This window comes from Castor canadensis, chromosome 1 (genome assembly GCF_047511655.1).
Source record: "Castor canadensis chromosome 1, mCasCan1.hap1v2, whole genome shotgun sequence".
NCBI classification, from domain to species: domain Eukaryota; kingdom Metazoa; phylum Chordata; class Mammalia; order Rodentia; family Castoridae; genus Castor; species Castor canadensis.
Genome location: NC_133386.1, coordinates 56,770,887 through 56,790,608, shown reverse-complemented (window position 1 = coordinate 56,790,608; position 19,722 = coordinate 56,770,887). Strand labels below are relative to the sequence as shown.

The window sequence follows — 19,722 nt, the reverse complement described above, 5'->3', positions numbered from 1 at the left end:
AATATGTACATATTCAACTTTATTAGATGTTGCCAAATTATTTTCCAAAGTGGTTGTATCAACTTATGCTGTTACTTGGAAGCAGCATATGAGAGGTCCTGCTTCTCCACATCTACGTTATAATAGTTAATTTTATTTCAACTTGCCTATGCCACAGAGCCCAGATATTTGGTTAAACATTATTCAAGATGTTTCTGGGATAGTACTTGTTAAAGGAAAGATTTCATTTAAATGAGTGGACTTGGAATAAAGCAGATTTTCCTCCATAATGTGGGTGGACCTTGTTCAACCAGTTAAGGCACTGATAGAACAAAGAAGACCTTTCCTGACCAAGAAGAAAGGATTTCAGCCAGCAGACTGCAACTCTTCCCTGCTAGCCTACCCAGTAGACTTAGGACTTGTCAATCATGAGTCATTTCTTTAAAATCTTCTATTGTTATTTTACACACACACACCACACACACAGACAAACACACAACTTTAACAGCAAAAACATGAGGGGATCCCAAGGTAGATTTCTAGGATTCTTAGTGGATATTTCCCTCCTTTGCTATTCTGTTATGCAAATTCCAATGGCTTCTCTCTCTTTAGAGCCTTAGTTCAGTGAGAATGAAATACTCTGAGTTCCTCCTCCCTGTGCTGGGATCCCCAAAATACCTCCAGGCAGAAAGTTGAGGCAATTAGAAGACTCATCTCTCTCATGGATCAGTCCTGAGCTGCCTCTTGGCCAGTATCTGAAAACAGGTGATCTGGCTAGTTTTCTAGCCATATATGACTGTAGTGCTAGGCCAGTACCAGTTATAGCAGCATGGCCAGAAGTGAAAATCTGTCATTATGTCTTAGTTGGGAGTCTCTTGCAAATGAACGCAATGTGATTTAGTTTCTAAAATCTAATCTCAGAATCTATATTTTGTGTACAGTAACTGCTATTGCTGATTGGCTTTTATACACTTCAATATTCTATTTATCTTACCTCTCTCTCTTTTTTCTCTCTGCCCTCACCTCCCCTTTTCTGGTGCTGGGAATTGAACCCAGGGCCTTATACATGCTAAGCATGCACTCTATCACTGAGTTACAGACACCTTCGTCCTTGTATCAATATAAATTTCTTTATAAATATATTTCCTTCTTTGACTTGGGACTTGCACATTCTATTTTCCTTAAGCTTTTAATATACATAGCTAATAAACCAACCTTCTGAATTTTAGTTTCACCTTATTTTTAGACCATCCTGTATTTAACAGTATCATCAGTAATCTCACAGTTATAATTTTATTAAATACAATCAAAAGCAGACTCATTAACAGTATTTCATACTTCTGTTCCCTTGTTTTTTAAATAAAGACAAACTGCACAGCTTAGTCATGTCACGTAATGTCATGTCACATCAATCACAAGTGATGGACATTCAGCCGCGGTGATTCAGTCAACAGAAAGAACAGTAAAATCCACTGCAAGAACCACACAACACTTCAGAAGGCAGCTGTCTCCAGCACATTTAATGAGCTCTTCTGAACATTTCTGGCTGCACTAAACAGTTGTTGCAGTTATGCCTGATCTAAAGCAGGAAGTCTCAATATACTCTGCCCTTAGAATGGCAATTAAGTCGCTCTTCCTCCTTATAATGCTCTTCTTCACAATCCAAAGGCATTCCACAGCCACTAAAATTTGCTGAACTGGAAACACCTTTGCATTTTCAAATGCTCAAGGCCTCAAATCTCCAAATCATTTAGAAGTCATTTGCCCCAAACTGTATACAAATGAGAAATATATCTTCTTCCACTAAAATTTAATCAAAAACCAGTATGTACTTAGCAACAGTCTCATATTTGGACTATTTCAAAGCAAGCTTAAAGACAGCTTTTCAGAAGTCATTGGGAGGGAACAACACAAATCCTACTGATAAGGATTTTTGAATCTAACAGAATAGAGTGACTTTCCTGAAAGCCAGAGAAAAGGAAAACAGAAAAGCAGGAGAGCGCAGAGCTTTTGGGGCCTTGATAGAACAGCACATATTCCATTTTACAAAATAGTATTTTTTAAGCAATATGACAGCAGCTAGAATAACTGTGCTTTCTGGAAGCAATCTGATTATAAATCAGTGACTTTGACTTATGACAGAGGTGCAATAAATGTTAGCCTGGCCAATTATGAAATACGTAATTCCTAAGTCTGTGCTTTTCACACCTTTCTTCTACTTTATGTCTATATCATTTCGAGCACTTTCCCGAAAGCCAAAACCACTTCATTTCATGAAAATCTACCAGTTAGGTAAATAAAGCACCAACAAATGCAAACTCTAAGGTTCACTATAAATGAAACACTAACTTTTGCTGATATTAAATCCATTACTTGCATTACTATCGCTACCAACAGGAATGAAAGATAATGCTTTTCACTATTATCACTGACAATTTTTAATAATACAGGCCACTGTGACCATCGAAATCTGTGAAATCATTTGGCTTACATATAGAGTACTGATTAAATGCAATCAGAAAATAACTAAGGAAGAAGGAAGTACTAATGCCTGTTCTGATAAAAGTATTTGGACAAAGGAAAAAAAATCTAGATGTACTAAGAATATGGTATTCTATGGGTATTCTAAATAACATCTGGTAATTCACTGGTACCTGGCTTTTCATTACCCATAACCAAACCAACACCTGATACAGGGGGAAAAAAGCTCCAAAAGAAGCCAAAAGCCACCCCTCCTTGCTCCTGCCCTAGTGACTGGCAGAAAGGAATGCCTCCTTGAGTGAAGGAGCAGCATGCTCACTTCCAGGCTAAGGGAGTAACTCATTCTTCCCTTGGCTCCTTTTCCTTGGCAGGTTTTCCACAAACTTAACTTCTCTATGCATTGGAGCAACATTTGGGTCCTTAGTGAATGGTGAAAGTCACTCAGTTTGCTTTGGTTATTGCAGTAGTCATTGTAAAATGAATCATATGGGTGGTCCAACCCAGGTCATCAAAAGAGCTAACCACCAGAGACAGGTTCAAGGACAAAAACCTTCTGAAAAGAAAGTATATGCCTTTGCCTAGGATGGATGGGGTTGGGCATGGCTACTGTCACTGAAGACAGCTGTTTCAAAAGGATAATCTAGTCCAAGACAACATTCCATCTCACCTACCAAAGACATGTCACCAAATACAGCCAACCACTATTCAGGAGATTTGAGGTCAAGGCTGTATTTTCAACAACTGTCTGAGGGTTCTCTGTGCCTGCTGCTGAACCAGGATTTGGAATACACAGATCAATAGGGCAGGGCCTTCAAGAGCTCATCATAAGATGGGACAGACAGACATGGAAACAGAAACAAACAACAATCCATATTGTAGAACACTACTAGCAAAAAGCACAAAGTATGATAGGAATGACAGAGAGAATTGACAGAGAGGGAGCTGGGAAGAAAAGTGAGATTGAGAAGGCTTTGGGGAAGGACACCTCTAACTGATTCCTAGAGGAGAGGTAAAATTCTCCTAAAAGCAGTTGCTTAAAATTTTCCATTCTTACAACTGGTATGCTAGCACAGGTATCTACAACTAATATATACTCAAGCTAAAGACGCTCATTCACTGGAGACAGTGTACATCTCACTGGCAGACATCAGCATATGTGCTGGATGCTGTGGTAGTCACCCTCTGACTAAAGCATTTATCCCTTCTGGGATGCTGCAGCCGACAGCACTCATCTGCAAACCTCTCCAAGAATCTCTTCAAGGTGAAGAGTTTCATCTCTTCCTAAAGTTGTGCATTCTTTCAGGTTCACCCCAATATAATGCCTGGTTAATGTAAGGTTATAAAGGACCAGACTTCCCCTCCTCTCCCAGTTAGGATGGGAGCTAACCTGGCTTGAGAACTCCCTGAAGGACCGGCTGTGGCCTCTGTGGTTACAGCATCACAGCTCACCTTTCCTCCCCATCCTCAATAAGGCAGAGGTTTGGAAAGCATTCCATTAAACTTCCAGCACACAAACTTCTTCCTTAGCATCTGATTCCCAGGGAACATGACCCATGATGGCATGCCAGGCTGTCAATATGCAGTGCGTAGAACAGCAAAGCCCACAGCTACCAGTCTTCTACCCAGTCTCCTGAGCAGGCCCAAACAGTACATTCTCCCCTGTCTGAACTCTGAATCATCTTGAAGTGAAACAAGAGTCAGGAGATGGGGAACCAAGACAGCACAGTACTTTGTTGCTAATAAGGAACACAATTAAGAATGCAGCCCAGGACTGTGAATCAGGTAAGCTGTGAACTCCCAATCTCTCTTACCCAGCTACTGGGAAACTATGATCAAGAAAAATTCCTCTGCAGGGAGGTCAGAGGAATGCAGAAAGAGGTGTTCCCTCTACTCTTTATGGTTTCTTACCTTGGCATATCATGCTAACCTGAGGAACCTTCAAAAGTGTTGGCTTCTATTTTTAAAGAGGCTACCCAATAACTACTGTTACACTCATTTACATTTATCAAAAAACAGGGCAAAAGGTATAGAGGTATTATATACTATTAATGTGAAACCACATAGATTAACAAATTTCAATTGTACATACTGTGGTCTCAGGTTACGTTACAGATAATCATGTTTACCAAGAAACCTTTGATAAGTATCATTTAAACTATTAGACAGAGTATGTATCTTATACTTTATTCTGTTAGCTTCACAAATATTGGCCCAACAAACACATAATTGAGGCAACCAAGCATATACAATTCTAAATCCCCAAACTGAAAACCCAGAAAATTTAGAGAGATGATCATCAACCAGGGGAATCTGGTCTCAAATAAATGTTTTATAAAATGTCTTCAGTTAAGAGCTTCCTGCAGGTGGAACAATGATTCATTAGACCAGAATCTTCATCAAGCTACTCCATGTCTTTTTTTGTGTGTGTGTGTGTGTGGTAATGGGGCTTGAACTCAGAGCTTCACTTCATGCTTGCTAGACAGACATTCTACCACTTCAGTCACTCTGCTAGTCTTCTTGATTTCAAGAAGTCATTAGCACACCATCAGGTCACTTGACTGACAGAGATATAGACATGTGTATATCAATCAGGTATATACTTGAATCTACAGAAATAAGTGTGAAATAGATACAAATATGTCAATAATAGCAGTTTCTCTGGAGAATGGGACCTCTGTATGTTTTTTTAAAAACTCGTATTTTTTTGATTACTAGTATGATAAAAGTCTTAAGGCTGATGAATTTGGGTATTGTCAGTCTTAATACTGTTTCATGATCAGAATGGCTAGGCTTTCCAAATGACCAAAATGAGCAAGCCTGACTGTGCATCTCATGGTAAGAGAAAATTAACAAAAAAAACTTAACATTCTAAGCTGAAAATCATTTACCTACAAAATTATTTGTCCTTCAAAACAAAAAAATACAAACTAATATTTATAAATACATGGAAATGTGAACTTTCATCAAACATTTATCATTTTCAAAGAAAAACTCATAAACTATACTGGAGCTGTGGAACTCTAAAGTCATGTGATCTTGTGTTAATAACCAAATCACCATGGGCATGAAATTTCTTTAATAAGTAAAATTGTTCTACTTAAAGAAGAGAGTAAAGAAAGATTTTCCCATTTTTTGGAATTAGAATCTACATGCACTTCTTTAAGTTGAGGAAAGTATTTTTGTGATAGTAAAAGAATTAACTGCACATGTAAAAAGTATACTAGAAAGCAGTGACACTTGAAATTGCTGCAGAAATTAACAAAAGTAGTAAAAGCAGATCTTAATAACTTTGAGAGTTAATCATGTTCGTCTTAAGAGCAAACTTCATCCAATTTATGTTAAAGACTGTTTTGGATTCTTTTCATAATAGTTGTCAGTCGTAACATCACTTTCATATTAAGTGTGTTTCTAACACTTAATTTAGAAAAACTTTTAATGTCACACTAACCACCCACAATGACAAGTTTTTGTCTATAGGACTCGTTTATGGATTGGTAATAAGTAAGAGGCAGTGTCAGTAACAAGCGGAGGACAGCCTTATAAGTATGTGAGTGTGTGGTAACCTACACACTCCTAACGGGCAGTCATTAAATCAAATTAGCTAGAGAGGTACCAGAGCAATGGGGAAAGACAAACAGTCAATCTAAATGCCAGGTGATATGTTGCCTGGTGTGTTGTAAATAGATGCAACAGAAAAGAAAACCCATTCAAAGCAAAATAAATAATGTAGTTCTTGACAACATATAGACACCAACAATTCTAACCTATATGGTTGTTTCTCAGGCAGATAAGCTTGGTTATTCAAGAATCTACTGTTCATTTTCTTTTCTCCTTTACTGAGCAATAATATGGATCAAATGAGAAAATCATCAAGTCCAATATTAATACAGGCTGAACATCTCTAACCCAAAAACTCCAAGATCCAAAATCTGAAACTTTTTGCACACTAGTATATTGTCACAAATGGAAAAATTCCACACCTGATCTCATGTGACAGTTTTTGGTAAAACTGCAGGTACATCAAAAATACTGTATAAAATTACCTTCAGGCTATGTATATAAGCTGTTAGGAAACATAAGTGAGTCTTTTGTTTATACATGGATCCCATCTCCAAGATGTCTCTCCATTAAGTATAGGCAAAAATAATAAAATCTGAAAAAATCAGCAATCTGATCCCAAGCACTTCAGATAAGGGATACTCAGCCCATGCAACAAAACAACTCTCCTATCAGGAGCTGTTTCATGCCTAAAGGGCAGTGTAGCCATCTTGCTTTTCCCACAGGCAGCTCTCTAGCTTGGCTTCCTGGCTTTTCTGCCTTCTCAAACATGCTGCATAGATTTTCCCCATGTACTGATCAGCATGGTAGATTTTGTCACATAAGGAGGTGCTAAGGAAAGGGAAGACAGCGGAGGACATAAGGCAAGGGTTTACTAGGTTTGGGGGAATAAATGTATGAACTGTGCCGACTAGGACACAGGCTGCTGAACAATCACTGCTCCAAGTTAAAATTACCCAATGAGTAAGGGGCAAAGGAGTCAGAGCTCCTCAGGAACTTCCCTGGCCTTTCTTTCCTGTGCATGCTCTATTGAGTAAGATTGCTGGTCTTCATGTGTATGAACCTGAGCAGAGCAAGCAGACAGAGAAAGGGAACAAACATTCACTGAGTACCTACTGTGAGGCAAGCTCAAACCATATCATTTTACAAGCTAATACACGTGTAACACATTTAATTATGTATATGAATATGTATTTTTAATAACTAGGGATCACAAATGAACATATAAAAATAGCTCTTGGTGATATGCAGCAAATACTAAGATTTAGGATTACCTTTGTAAAAAAAAATCAAGCCACTTTTCCTAATAGAATTAGGCTCCCAGTGTAGAATTCTGCTAGATCAGAAGTCAGGCACTTTGCCTTCGCCTTTCTCAAGTGACATTGTACATTATCACAATCCTCATTCTAGAGCACCCTCTGCTGGGAACAGTGGCTCAGTATGATTTCTTTGGGTTTTTTTTTTTTTTTTCTTCCCAAAATGTTCACATTGACTTTAAAATAGGGTTTTTTTTTTTTTGTCCAGTACAACCTTCCTAAAAAGCACAGCTATTTCTATCCTCCTACAATCCTGCCCTTCAACTAAAGCCTCAGGGTCTATATTAAATAATTGACATCTCTGTATACCCAAGCCAAACGTCAGCTGTTTTGTGCTACACCCCAGGGGCCTGAGGGAGCTCTTGTTCACCAGCACAGCAGTTTGACAAGTACAGGAGAGTGTGTGGGCAGGAGGTGCTCTGAAGTCCTTGGTTGACAGGTAAATAGTCAGTGGTAAATACAGCCTGTGCTTGCAAAGACTCCTGGACCAAGAGGCACCAGGAAGGTTGCTGTCATCCAGACATCTTGAAAAGTCCCTGCTGAAAAAGGATGGAGGGGGAGAGGAAGGGAGGTCCAAATCTTGAGGGAATACTTCTGGGAGCAGAAGCTTTGTGGGGGACGGAGGCAGTGCAAATGGGGGAAGGATACAGATGTCCCCAGAACTAAGGGAGACTCATCACACAAGGATGCCATAGAGAGCTGACACCAAGACATACATCATGACTGTGAATAGCCAAGAAAGACCAACAAACCTCTCAGGATGAACACAACTCCCATGGCCTTCTCTAATTTCTCCCTGCGTGGCTACTGGAGAAACTAAAACAGGATGCGTAAGTGAGGAGAGGGACTGAAACTTCCCCCGTCACTGTTGGCACCCCATGTGTTTCTCACCAAACTGGAGCTGGGGAGAGGGGAAGCAGCACATAAATCAGAGAGTGAGATTTTGTTTAGGCCTCCAATTATCTTTAATAATCCATACCTAAAAGTGTCCAGAAATCTCTGGATTCTACCTGGTAGAAGATGGTCATCCTGAGGAGACAGGATCACAGGCAGCCAGGACTGAAGACAATAGTGCTGCTTCCTGACTGGAACTTTGCAAATTCTCCCTGCTCAAAACAAGGAAAGCCTAGCTGGGCACCAGTGGCTCACACCTGTAATCCTAGCTACTTGGGAAGCTGAGATCAAAAGGCTGAGGTTCAGGGGCAGCCAGAGCAAAGCAGTTTGTGAGACCCCCACCTTCAAAATAACCAGCACCAAGTAGGCACTAAAGTGCCTGCTGTGCAAGGGTGAAGCCCTGAGTCCCAACACCAGTCCCACCAAAAATGAAAAAACAAGGAAGACTTGTCTGTGCAGGAAGGCAAAGGAGGCATCTGTACAGGAAGGAAGGTGAGTCATTGAGTCACATCAAGAACATAAAGGGAAGTTATCATCTAGGATACAAAGTGAACTTGACCTTGGACTGCAGTAGCCAAAGAGGAGGAAGACAGGAGAAATCCACACCCATGCAGCTACAGCAGCTCCACATCATCCCTCCAGCCACCCCACTTCCCTCACCCCCAGCAGCTATGTTCTCAGCCAGGAATCCTGCTTCAGGACTCTGAGATACTGTGATAAATCCTCCATCCACAGAATTTGAGAGCGGAAAAGTCCCAGAAGAAACCAAGGAAGAAACTTGGACAGATGAAGGGACTCACCCTAGACCACCCAGATGAGGCCCGAATAAAAAAACCCCATTTCTGTTCCAGTATACTCCTTCACTGTAACTCTGTCTCTTCATTCACAGACATTGTTAAATGCATTAACAAAATACTAGGTTTCATGATGATCTGAAAAGCAAATACTTTAAAAATAAAAGCAACAACTGCAGCACATGTCTTTTGTGCATGATTATAAAGAGGACTCCATGTTTCTCGATGATTCAGGAAACCACTCCCATGGCGCCCTGACTACTGACTGCACTCCAGCCATGGCTGCTGCTGGCCCAGCCAGTTCTATGGCACATCAGCTTCTTGGACTATCCTGGCTTTAGCACAAGTCTTCATAATTGAGATTTTTCTGAGTGGGAGACTTGACATTGAGCCATCAGTTTAGGGTGAGCCTAAGGCTTTGTTCCTACAGTGCTATAGAATTCACGATTCAATGACAGAATGCTCCTTTAGGTAGCAAGATGTCCCTCTTGGAGGGGAAAGGAAAGAGGTTGCACTCACCTAGCCAGTCAAAGGTGCTCAACCAACCCTGGTAACTGGTGTGCTGACAGTGGTAGCAAGGCCACCGAAGCAGCTGGGAGACAGCTTAGGGGAAGCCTGCATACACCCAGTTTGTATTTACTAATCCCACTAGTTTCCTCACAGATGTCCTCCATAAAACTTGCTACTGAGGGCCCTGATCTCATACAAGGTTCCGCTGACTCACTGTGTGTCCATTTATTTACTAATTTATTTCAACTTCATTTATTACTTCTATGCAGGAGAGATGAATCTCTCCATTAATTGCCAGTCTTTAAATAGTTGCTGTTTTTGTGTGACCTTTTTCCTTCTGTCCAATTGGCAAGATGCATGGTGGTTGAGAAGATAAAGATACTTTAGGACCTAATATATCCAGCAGGCAGCTCTAGTCATGGACTGGCATGCTAATGCCCTATAGGTATTTTATCTTGCCTATGCATAGGGTAATAACCGATTCTCAAAGATATGCTTAATACAATATTAGACAAGTTATGCAGAGCATAATCTACTGCAGGAATGGTATAAGGATCACCAGAATTATTTAAATTTGCTTTTGTTTTTATTTGCCTAGCTAGTAGAATTGATTATACATGTTAAATGTATACAGGACATGTTTACTACTTGTAAACACTAGCTGCTCATAGCAGCATTACAATAAGCCTATGGAAAGTAACCTAGGCATCCCTGGATGAAGGGATAAACAAAATATGGTATATACATACAACTGAATCTTGTTCAGACTAAACAGGAAGGAAACTGACACATGCTGCAACATGCATGAACCTTGAGGACATCATAAGTAAAGTAAGCCAGTCACAAAAGTCTACCTAAAACTGTTAAATACAAAGAGGCAGAAAGTTAAATGATGCTTGCCAGGTGGCAGTGGGAAAGGAGGATGAGGGATGGGAGTTATTGTTTAATGGGTGCAGAGATTTAGATTTACAAGATGAAAAGACAAATGATGGTGAAGGTTGCACAACTATGTGAATGTACTCAACGCCACTGAACTGTATACTTAAGAAAGGAAAATTTTATGTTATGTACATTTTATGATTTTTTTGAGTTTTAAAAAACGCATAAAACTAGCTGTTTCAACTACATGCTAGTAGAATCATCTGAGTAACTAGAGTTGCATAGGTCAAGCTGTCTTTGTTTTCTTTTAGACCTATATGCTAAAATATAGATATTTGCCATTTATTTTCAATATTTATGCTATTCTACCAACCAAATAACCTTGATTAAAATAGTTCTGCTGCAATGAAATTATTAACTTTGAAGCTTAAAAATTTCACATACCTTTGATTTTATAAGAAAACAAAGGCAATAACATCTGATTATAAGTTTTCCCCATTAACACCCCTGACAAAATAAAGCGAAATACACAGGACTTAACATTTTAACTTTTGTGATACCTTACTTATCTCTCCCTAGTTTTGTTTTCAATCAGATGAAGGTAAAAATGTTTATTATTTTTATAACTAAACACCTAAGCAGAAAACTTAGCTATGAGAAGCTGGGACAGGAAGCAAACTTAGTAGAAACAAGCAACTAGATAACTAGCTTTCAGAAAGTCACTAAAAACAAACATGTAAGAAAAACGACAGCAGTTACTGCAGAAGAAAAGCTGGTAAGGCAAGGAGCTAGGTGGAAGAAAACACATGAAAAGGAGTGCACTTTAAATTCTCTTTTTTTTTTTTTTTTTGAATGTACAAATAGCAAAAGCTTCCAGCTGTATGGCCAGAGAACTTCTAAGCACTACCCAATTCTGTTAGGTGTGGCTCAGCTACCATAAAACTTAGAAAACTAGGCAGCAGACTAGATATGGACCAAGGGCAGTAGTTTACTGACCTTTCGTCTAGATCAACAAAATAAAGAAAAGGACAACTTGGGAATACCATCTATACCATCTATTTTTTTTTATACCATGTATAAAATACTAGGAATCCTACTCTGTCCCTTAATGAACCCAGTAATAACCCCCAGTAATAAAAACTTTACATGTCCCTTTTCTACCAAAGTTCTACTCATCTTTCAGAAAGGAAAGTGCCTCAGTAGGCTAAAATGTCTGTAGTGGATTCCTCATTCCCACTACAAATGGGATAATTTATCCTACACATGTTAAAACACTCACCATGTTTCTCTTTCTTTCTTATTTTTTTTATTGTTTTATTATTCACATGTGCATACAATGCTTGGGGTCATTTCTCTCCCCTGCCCCCACGCCCTCCCTTACCACCCACTCTGTCTTTCTTTAACAACAAATATTTCTTCGTATACTCATAAACTAACAAGAGTCAAATTTTTCCCCAAGTACCCCTAAATTTCTTCACAGCTGACTCTCAATTTACAGAATAAAATCTAGACCACCAACTTCAAGGACATATCATTTAGTACAAGATCCCCAAGGAATGTATGAACAGCTATAAAATGGGAAAATGCCTAATAGATATTTATATAATATGAAAACAAATGAATAATACAGACAAAGGAGCAAAGTTGAGTAAAACAGGAAAACGCCCCACCTTCTCTGTCTCACACACATTCACACTCTCACTCACATGAACAAAGAAAACTTTTGGAAGGCTACTTTGCTCAACTCTGAGTAGGATTCTGAGTTTAGAAATGGTCATGCTTTACACTATCTACTTTTATATTTTTACCATAAGCAAGTATTAAGATTTTTATGTTGAGATTGAAGTTAAAAAGTTTATCACCTTCAATATTTAAAAACCAATCAGAAGAGCAATATTTTTAAAAAAGAATAGTCACTCACAAGACTTCTACTATCCATAAATATCAATACATAACAAGAATATTTATACATACATACATGAGACACAATCTCTGAGGTAAATTTCACAACTGTACAATACCTCTGCTCCACCCATCCATTTAGGTTCATCAGGAAATTCAGCACACAAAATATCTTCTGACTGCTCGGTCCCCAAAACATGGTAGCAGAGCTTTTGATGGAGATTGGTAGATGTCTCTGTGCCTGAGGAAGTTAAAAATGTATACTGAAATGCAATTGGCAATTTTAAGAAAAATTACTCCACCTATATTATATTATGGTAGAAATATTTAAAATGTTAAGTACTTGGTTGCAGGATACAAGGTTAACATAGAAAAACTCAATCACTATCTTACATGCCAGCAATGAACAAGTAGAATTTGAAATTAAAAACATAATACCATTTACAATAGAACTCAAGAAAATAAGAGACTTAGCTATAGCTCTAATAAAACATGTACAAAAAACTGTTAGGGAATATTATAAAGCTATGATGACAGAAATAAAAGTAAACAAATGTAGCGCTATTCTATCCTCATGGATAGGAAAATTCAATACTGCCAAGATGTCAGTCCCTCTGAACTCAACCTACAGATTCAAAGCATTCCCAACCAAAACCCACCAAATTATTTTGTGAATGTGGACAAACTGATTCTAAAGCTTATATGGAGAACCAAAGACTCTGAAGAGCCAAACACAATACTGAAGGCAAAGAACAAAGGTGGAGGACCAAATACTACTTTACTTCAAGACTAACTATAAAAGCTATAGCAATCAAGACAGTATGGTACTGGCAAAAGAATATACAAATAGATCAATGAAACAGAACTGAAAACAGGAATAGGCCTACATAAATACAGTCAGCTGATCTTTGACAAAGGAACAAACAAAATACAATGAAGCAAACGTCCTTTCAACAAATAGTGGTGGAAATGCAATTCCCATCAAAATCCCAATGACTTTCATCAAAAAGATTGAAAAATCTACCCTAAAATTCATTTGGAAACACAAGAGACCATGAATAGCCAAGGCAATACTCAGTAAAAAGAACAATGCTGGAGGTATCACAATACCAAACTTCAAACTATGTTACAAAGCAACAGCAATAAAAACAGCATGGTACTGGCACAAGAAAAGACATGAAGACCAGTGGAACAGAATAGAGGACCCAGATATGAAGCCACACAACTATGCCCACCTTATTTTTGACAAAGGCACTAAAAATATACGATGGAGAAAAGACAGCATCTTCAACAAATGTTGTTGGGAAAAGTGGTTAGCCGTCTGCAAAAAACTGAAACTAGCTCCATGTTTATCACCCTGTACTAGTATCAACTCAAAATGGATCAAGGACCTTAATATTAGACCCAAAACTCTAAAGTTAGTACAGGAAGAAGCAGGAAACACTCTGGAAGTAATAGGTATAGGCAAGGACTTCCTCAATAGAACCTCACCAACTCAGCAACTAAGAGAAAGGATAGACAAATGGGACTTCATAAAACTAAAAAGCTTCTGTACAAGAAAAGAAATGGTCTCTAAATTGAAGAGACCACCCAAGGAGTGGGAGAAAATATTTGCCAGCTATACATCAGACAAAGGACTGATAACAAGAATATACAGGGAACTTAAAAAACTAAACTCTCCCAAAATCAATGAACCAATAAAGAAATGAGCAACTGAACTAAACAGAACTTTCTCAAAAGAAGAAATTCAAATGGACAAACACATGAAAAACTGCTCACCATCGATGGCCATAAAGGAAATGCAAATCAAAACCACAATAAGATTCCACCTCACCCGTTACAATAGCCATCATCAAAAATACCACAAACAACAGGTGTTGGCGAGGATGTGGGGAAAAAGGAACCCTCGTTCACTGCTGGTGGGAATGCAAGCTAGTGCAACTACTCTGGAAAAACTTTGGAGGCTTCTTAAAAATCTAAACATAGATCTGCCATATGACCCAGCAATCCCACTCCTGGGGATATACCCAAAGCAATGTGACACAGGTTACTCCAGAGGCACCTGCACACCCATGTTTATTGCAGCACTATTCACAGTAGACAAGTTATGGAAACAGCCAAGATGCCCCACTACTGATGAATGGATTAAGAAAATGTGGTATTTATATACAATGGAGTTTTACTCCACCATGAAGAATAATGAAATCTTATTCGCAAGTAAATGGATGGAACTGGAGAACATCATTCTGAGTGAGGTTAGCCAGGCTCAGAAGACCAATAATCATATGTTCTCCCTCATATGCAGACTTTAGATCAAGGGCAAATACAGCAATGTGGTTGGACTTTGGTCACATGATAAGGCGAGAGCACATATGGGAGGTATGAGGATAGGTAGGAAACCCAAAAAACATGATAGTATTTGATGTCCTCAACACAGAGGAACTAATACAGAAACTTTAAAGTGACAGAGGTCTATATGAGAAGGGGATCAGGAACTAGAGAAAATGTCAGTTAGAGAAGAATCAACTTAGAATGTAACACATTTGTACATGAAAGCAATGCTAGGAATTTCCCTGTATAGCTATCCTTAACTCAACTAGCAAAAATGCTTTGTCCTACTTATTATTGTTTATACTCTCTCTTCAACAAAATTAGAGATAAGGGCAGAACAGTTTCTGCCTGGAAGGGAGGGGGTGGGGGAGACAGGAAGGGGATAGGGAGTAGTGGGGGAGAAATGGCCCAAACATTGTGTGCACATATGAATAAACAAAAAAAAAATGGTGCTGGAACAACTAGACATACACATGCAAAAAACAAAACGGATCCAGATACAGACTTTACACCCTTCACAAAAATGGATCATAGACCTAGATGTCTAGATGTAAATATGAAACTGTAAAGCTCCTACAATATAAAATAGGGGAAAAAAAATCTAGATAACTTTGGATTTAGTGATAACTTTTTGAATATTACGAAGACACAATCCATGAGATAAATAATTGATGTTAAACTTCGTTAAAATGAAAAATGTATGTGTGGCAAAAGATACTATACAAAGCATGAAAAGACAAGCACAGATTAGAAAAAAAATATTTGCAAAATAGGAGCAGTGGTACCTGCCTATAATCCCAACTACCTGGGAGGCAGAGATCAGGAAGACTCTTAGTTCAAGGCCTGCCAAAGGAGAAACTTCATGAGACCCCGACCTCAATAAATAAACTGGGTGTGGTGGCACATGTCTGTCATCTCAGTTATGAGGGAGGCGTAGGTAGTAGGGATCCTGGTCCAAGACCAGCTGGAGCAAAAACTGTGAGCCTGTATTTGAAAAAATAACTAACACAAAAAGGGCTGGAGGTGAGACTCAAGTGTTGGAGTACATACCCTGAGTTCACAAGAAAGAATATATATGTATATATATGCTTTTTCAAAACATGTAGTTGACAGAGACTGTTATCCAAAATATACAAAGAACTGATAAGATTCAAATATAAGAAAAGATACAATGTGATTAAATACAAGGCCAAAGACCTTAATATAAGAACTTAACACCAAAGATATAAGAAAGCAAATAAGCATATGAAAAGATGCCCCCCATCATATGCCATCAGAGAAATGCAAATTAGAACAAAGGTAACTGCTACACACCAATTACAACAGCCAAATTCCAAAACACTGATACCACCAAATGCTGGTGAGGATGTGCACCAAAAGAAACTCTCATTCTTTGCTGGAGGCAATGTAAAATGGTACAGCTACTTTGAAAGGTTGTTATGGAGATTTCTTACAAAAGTAAATTTATTCTGTCCACATGAAGCAGCAATTGTGCTAGTTCATATTTACCCAAAGGAACTTAAAGCTTATGACCATGCAAAGACTTACAGCAGCTTTATTCATAATTGCCAAAACATGGAAGCAACCATGATTTCCTTCAGTAGATAAATGGATAATAATGGGTTCATTTAGACAATGGGATATTTTCAGCACTAAACAAAACTGAGCCATGAAACTTAAATGTATATTACTAAGTGAAAGAAGTTAACTTAAAGAGGCTACCTTCTCATAATGCCAATCACAGGATACTCTAGAAATGACCAAGCCATGAAGACAGCAGAAAGATCAGTGTTGCCAACACTGGTGATACACACCTGTAATCCCAGTACTCAAAAGGCTGAGGCAGGAAGATTGTGAGTTGGAGGTCAACCTGGGCTACTTAATAAGTTCTAGGCCAGCCTGGACTACAAAGTGAGATCCTGTCTCCTAAATAAATAAATAAATAAATAAATAAAATCAATGATTGCTAGAAGTGGCTGGGGGGAAAGGGATGAATAGGTGGACAACAGAATATTTTTTAGGGCAGAGAAAAAAAATCTGTGTGACACTACAGTGCTGGATATATGTCATTCATTATACATCTGTCCAAACTCACAGAATGTACACATGAACCCTAATGCAAACTGTGGACTTTGGGTGATGATGATGTATCAATGTAGATTTATCAGTTACAATGGACCACTCTGTTGGAGAATGTTGCTAATGGGAAAGGTGATGCATGTGTGGGGACAGGATGTGGTATCTCTATACCTTCTCCTCAACTGTGCTGTGAATCAAAGTTTATTTTTTAAAAAATGAGTTAGGTTATCAGTTGGATATCACCCTGCAAAACTCACACATTCTTGCTAATTTTGGAGACTGTTGTGAGACTGAACTTTATTTTTCATTATGAAAATCCACCAAGCTGCCAGGGAAATTAAAGATAATACCATAATGTTAAAACGAAAACCGCTTTATGGTACCTAAGAGAGTCAGAGTTTTCCATGAACAGTGATAAGAAGCACAATGTGAATGTCATGGCTTTACAGTCCAAGAGAGGCTACTGTGTCCCTCTCAATGAGAAGGCAGAACACAGCTGGAAAAAGATGCTGGCTTTCTTAAACCAATCACAACTGCTAATCATTATTTATGTCTCTATACGCTGAAGAATAAATAACAAGTTTCATGCTTTTTCACAGGTTAACATTATACTCTCTAACAAGAAATAGCCAGTGATTATGCTTTCCCCCCGCCCTCCTCCTGTCTCCCAGAACTTGGAAATAACCAACATTTTCTAACTCTGGGGGACTCTTAACACAGGAAGCTAATTCAGTGTACAAGGCACAGATGTCTTTCTTTAGCCAACATCCTTGAAGCAAAAAGCCTACTCTTAGCTCCTCTTATAGTTCATTGGTCTATAAGGTCTTTCCATACCCTAATCAAAAGGCAGCAAAAGCTAAACATAGCCAAGAAATAAAAAGCATTACAGCCTTATTCCCCATTCAACCAGGGGGAGGGGCTTAACAAGGGGGGTACAGAAAAGCAAGTAAGTATATCTAAAGATGACAAAGACAGTGAAAATCATAAGAGGACAGCATGTACAAAAGAAAGCTCTAAGGCAGCCATGATTCTTGTCAGCCCCAAGCCCTCCAGCAAGTTCCTGAGCCTCTGCACCCAATCCCTTAATCTCTAACACAGAGATGGTAACATGAAGCTGTTACACACCATGTAGAAACATGGGGTAGCATAAGGTAGAAGATGGTGCTGACAGCTTGTGCCAGGAAGTTACAAGGTCTGTGGCCCTGCCTATCTGGGGTGATCAAGAGTAAAGAGGGGGGAAAAAAAGGAGGAGTCACTTGAACAAGAGGATCTTTGCACAAATGAAGAGAATAAGAAAAATGTATCCAGAAAGTAACAGGAAAAAAAGAGTGAAGATAAATGCAACCAACAAGTGACCTGTAACTTCTGATCAAAGAGATGTACTACAGAAGGAAAGGTTTACAATCACTTAACATTATCCAATAGATTGGGTTTTAAAAAAAAAAACCCCATTTTCTCCATGATTCCCTTGGAAGATATAACACATCTATGAATGAGTGATTGCAATCACCACCCCATTTTCTGAATTTATTTCCCCACCTGTTGAAAAGGGACTGGCCCTGTGGCTTGCTCTGGCCAATGTGCCAGTGGCAAGCTTAGGCATCAAAAAGGTTTGTGCCTTCCAGCTCTTCCTCTTGGAATCTTTCTGAGCAACCATGTAAACAAGTCTGGGCCAGCCTACTAAAGGATGAGAGACCAAATGGATCAGAGCTGGCCACAGACAGAAGAACCTAGCAAAGACCAGAAGAACTGCCTGGCCAACTCACAGATTCATAAGCAAAAATAAAAGACTATTATTCAAACTCACTGGGCTTTGCTGTGGTCTGTTACACAGCCAAGAGAACTGACACATGCTCTTTGAGGAAACCTGGCTCTGGGACCAAACAACCTCTATATAAGTTAGCTTCCTTTTTAGTCATGGGAAGTCACACCTCTTGTGGAAAAGTACTTTCCTGAAGTCTTCACATACCGTCACTCTTTCCATCCTGTTGAGGGTATGAGTTGTAAAACATTCCCTTCCCATCATGGGTCCAGGCCATACAGGTGAACTTGACTCTTTCAAGCACATCAGGAAGCTCTTTGGCACCATCGACTTTCATGAACTTGATCGTCACCCAGTCTGAGCCACTGGCACTTAGACCATAGGCAAAGTATTCACCATCTTCACTAAACGCATAACCTATGGGACAGAGGAGGCATCGTCAGATGGTGATCATGGGACACGACTCCTAGCCTTGCTCACTGTCTTCTATGCTGTCTGGCAAAGCTCAGTCATAACACAGGTCTGGATGTGGCAACAGAAGAAAAAAGAAACAGTGAGCCATCCTGGGGCTCAGCTCAGTCTTACAGGGATTACCCTGAAGACCTTATCCAAGTTCCCAATCTCTGTAGGTCACATTTTCTTCACTGGTAAAATGAAGTACTGCACTACATGCCCACAGAAATGCTCCCATTTTGAAAATTTCAGAATTCAATGGCAGCTCAATTAATAGCAGAGCTCATTTGGGATCTATAGGGAGTAATAACTGAATTACAATACATACAATGTAACAATTAAATTGTAGCCATTAAGTAATTGTTTGGGATCCAAACTATTTGAAATCCCTCCTTACAACCTCATTTAGAGGATTATTGGCACTCAGGATGAGTGTCCATACCATATGACATCACAGTCCAGGTAAATAAAACCTGAGGGTGTGCAACGAAGGTGCACAGTGTGCTCCTTCCAAAAGTAACAGAAAAGTAACACTGCCATGTCATGCCCAATTCTTTAGTGCCCTGACAGAATGAACATTTTCAGCACTATGGAATGGTTCTTGACAAATATTCACAAGGTGGTTTTTATAACTGTGAAGTATGTATAGCATTTGATACCATAGTCCTATGAGAATAAGACCCAGACAACCAGAGCTTTCCACTTGCAAGTTTGCTAAACTTAACTAAGGACTGGAAATTGTAAGAAGCTCAATTATTACCAGAGATCTTCTACTACTTTTACA

General features: G+C 39.0%; 1 protein-coding gene across 2 annotated transcripts in view; it reads right to left on the bottom strand.

Moving 5' to 3' along the window:
• Prep (prolyl endopeptidase) overlaps window positions 1–19,722 on the bottom strand; it is a 119,036-nt gene that overhangs the window by 73,203 nt on the left and 26,111 nt on the right. For both annotated transcript variants that reach the window (XM_020184652.2, XM_020184653.2), the window contains exons 5-6: window positions 18,693–18,902; window positions 12,433–12,554 (exon numbers count right to left, since the gene is read on the bottom strand). In XM_020184652.2, the coding sequence (XP_020040241.2) occupies window positions 12,433–12,554; window positions 18,693–18,902 (332 nt within the window). The remainder of the gene's footprint in view (window positions 1–12,432; window positions 12,555–18,692; window positions 18,903–19,722) is intronic.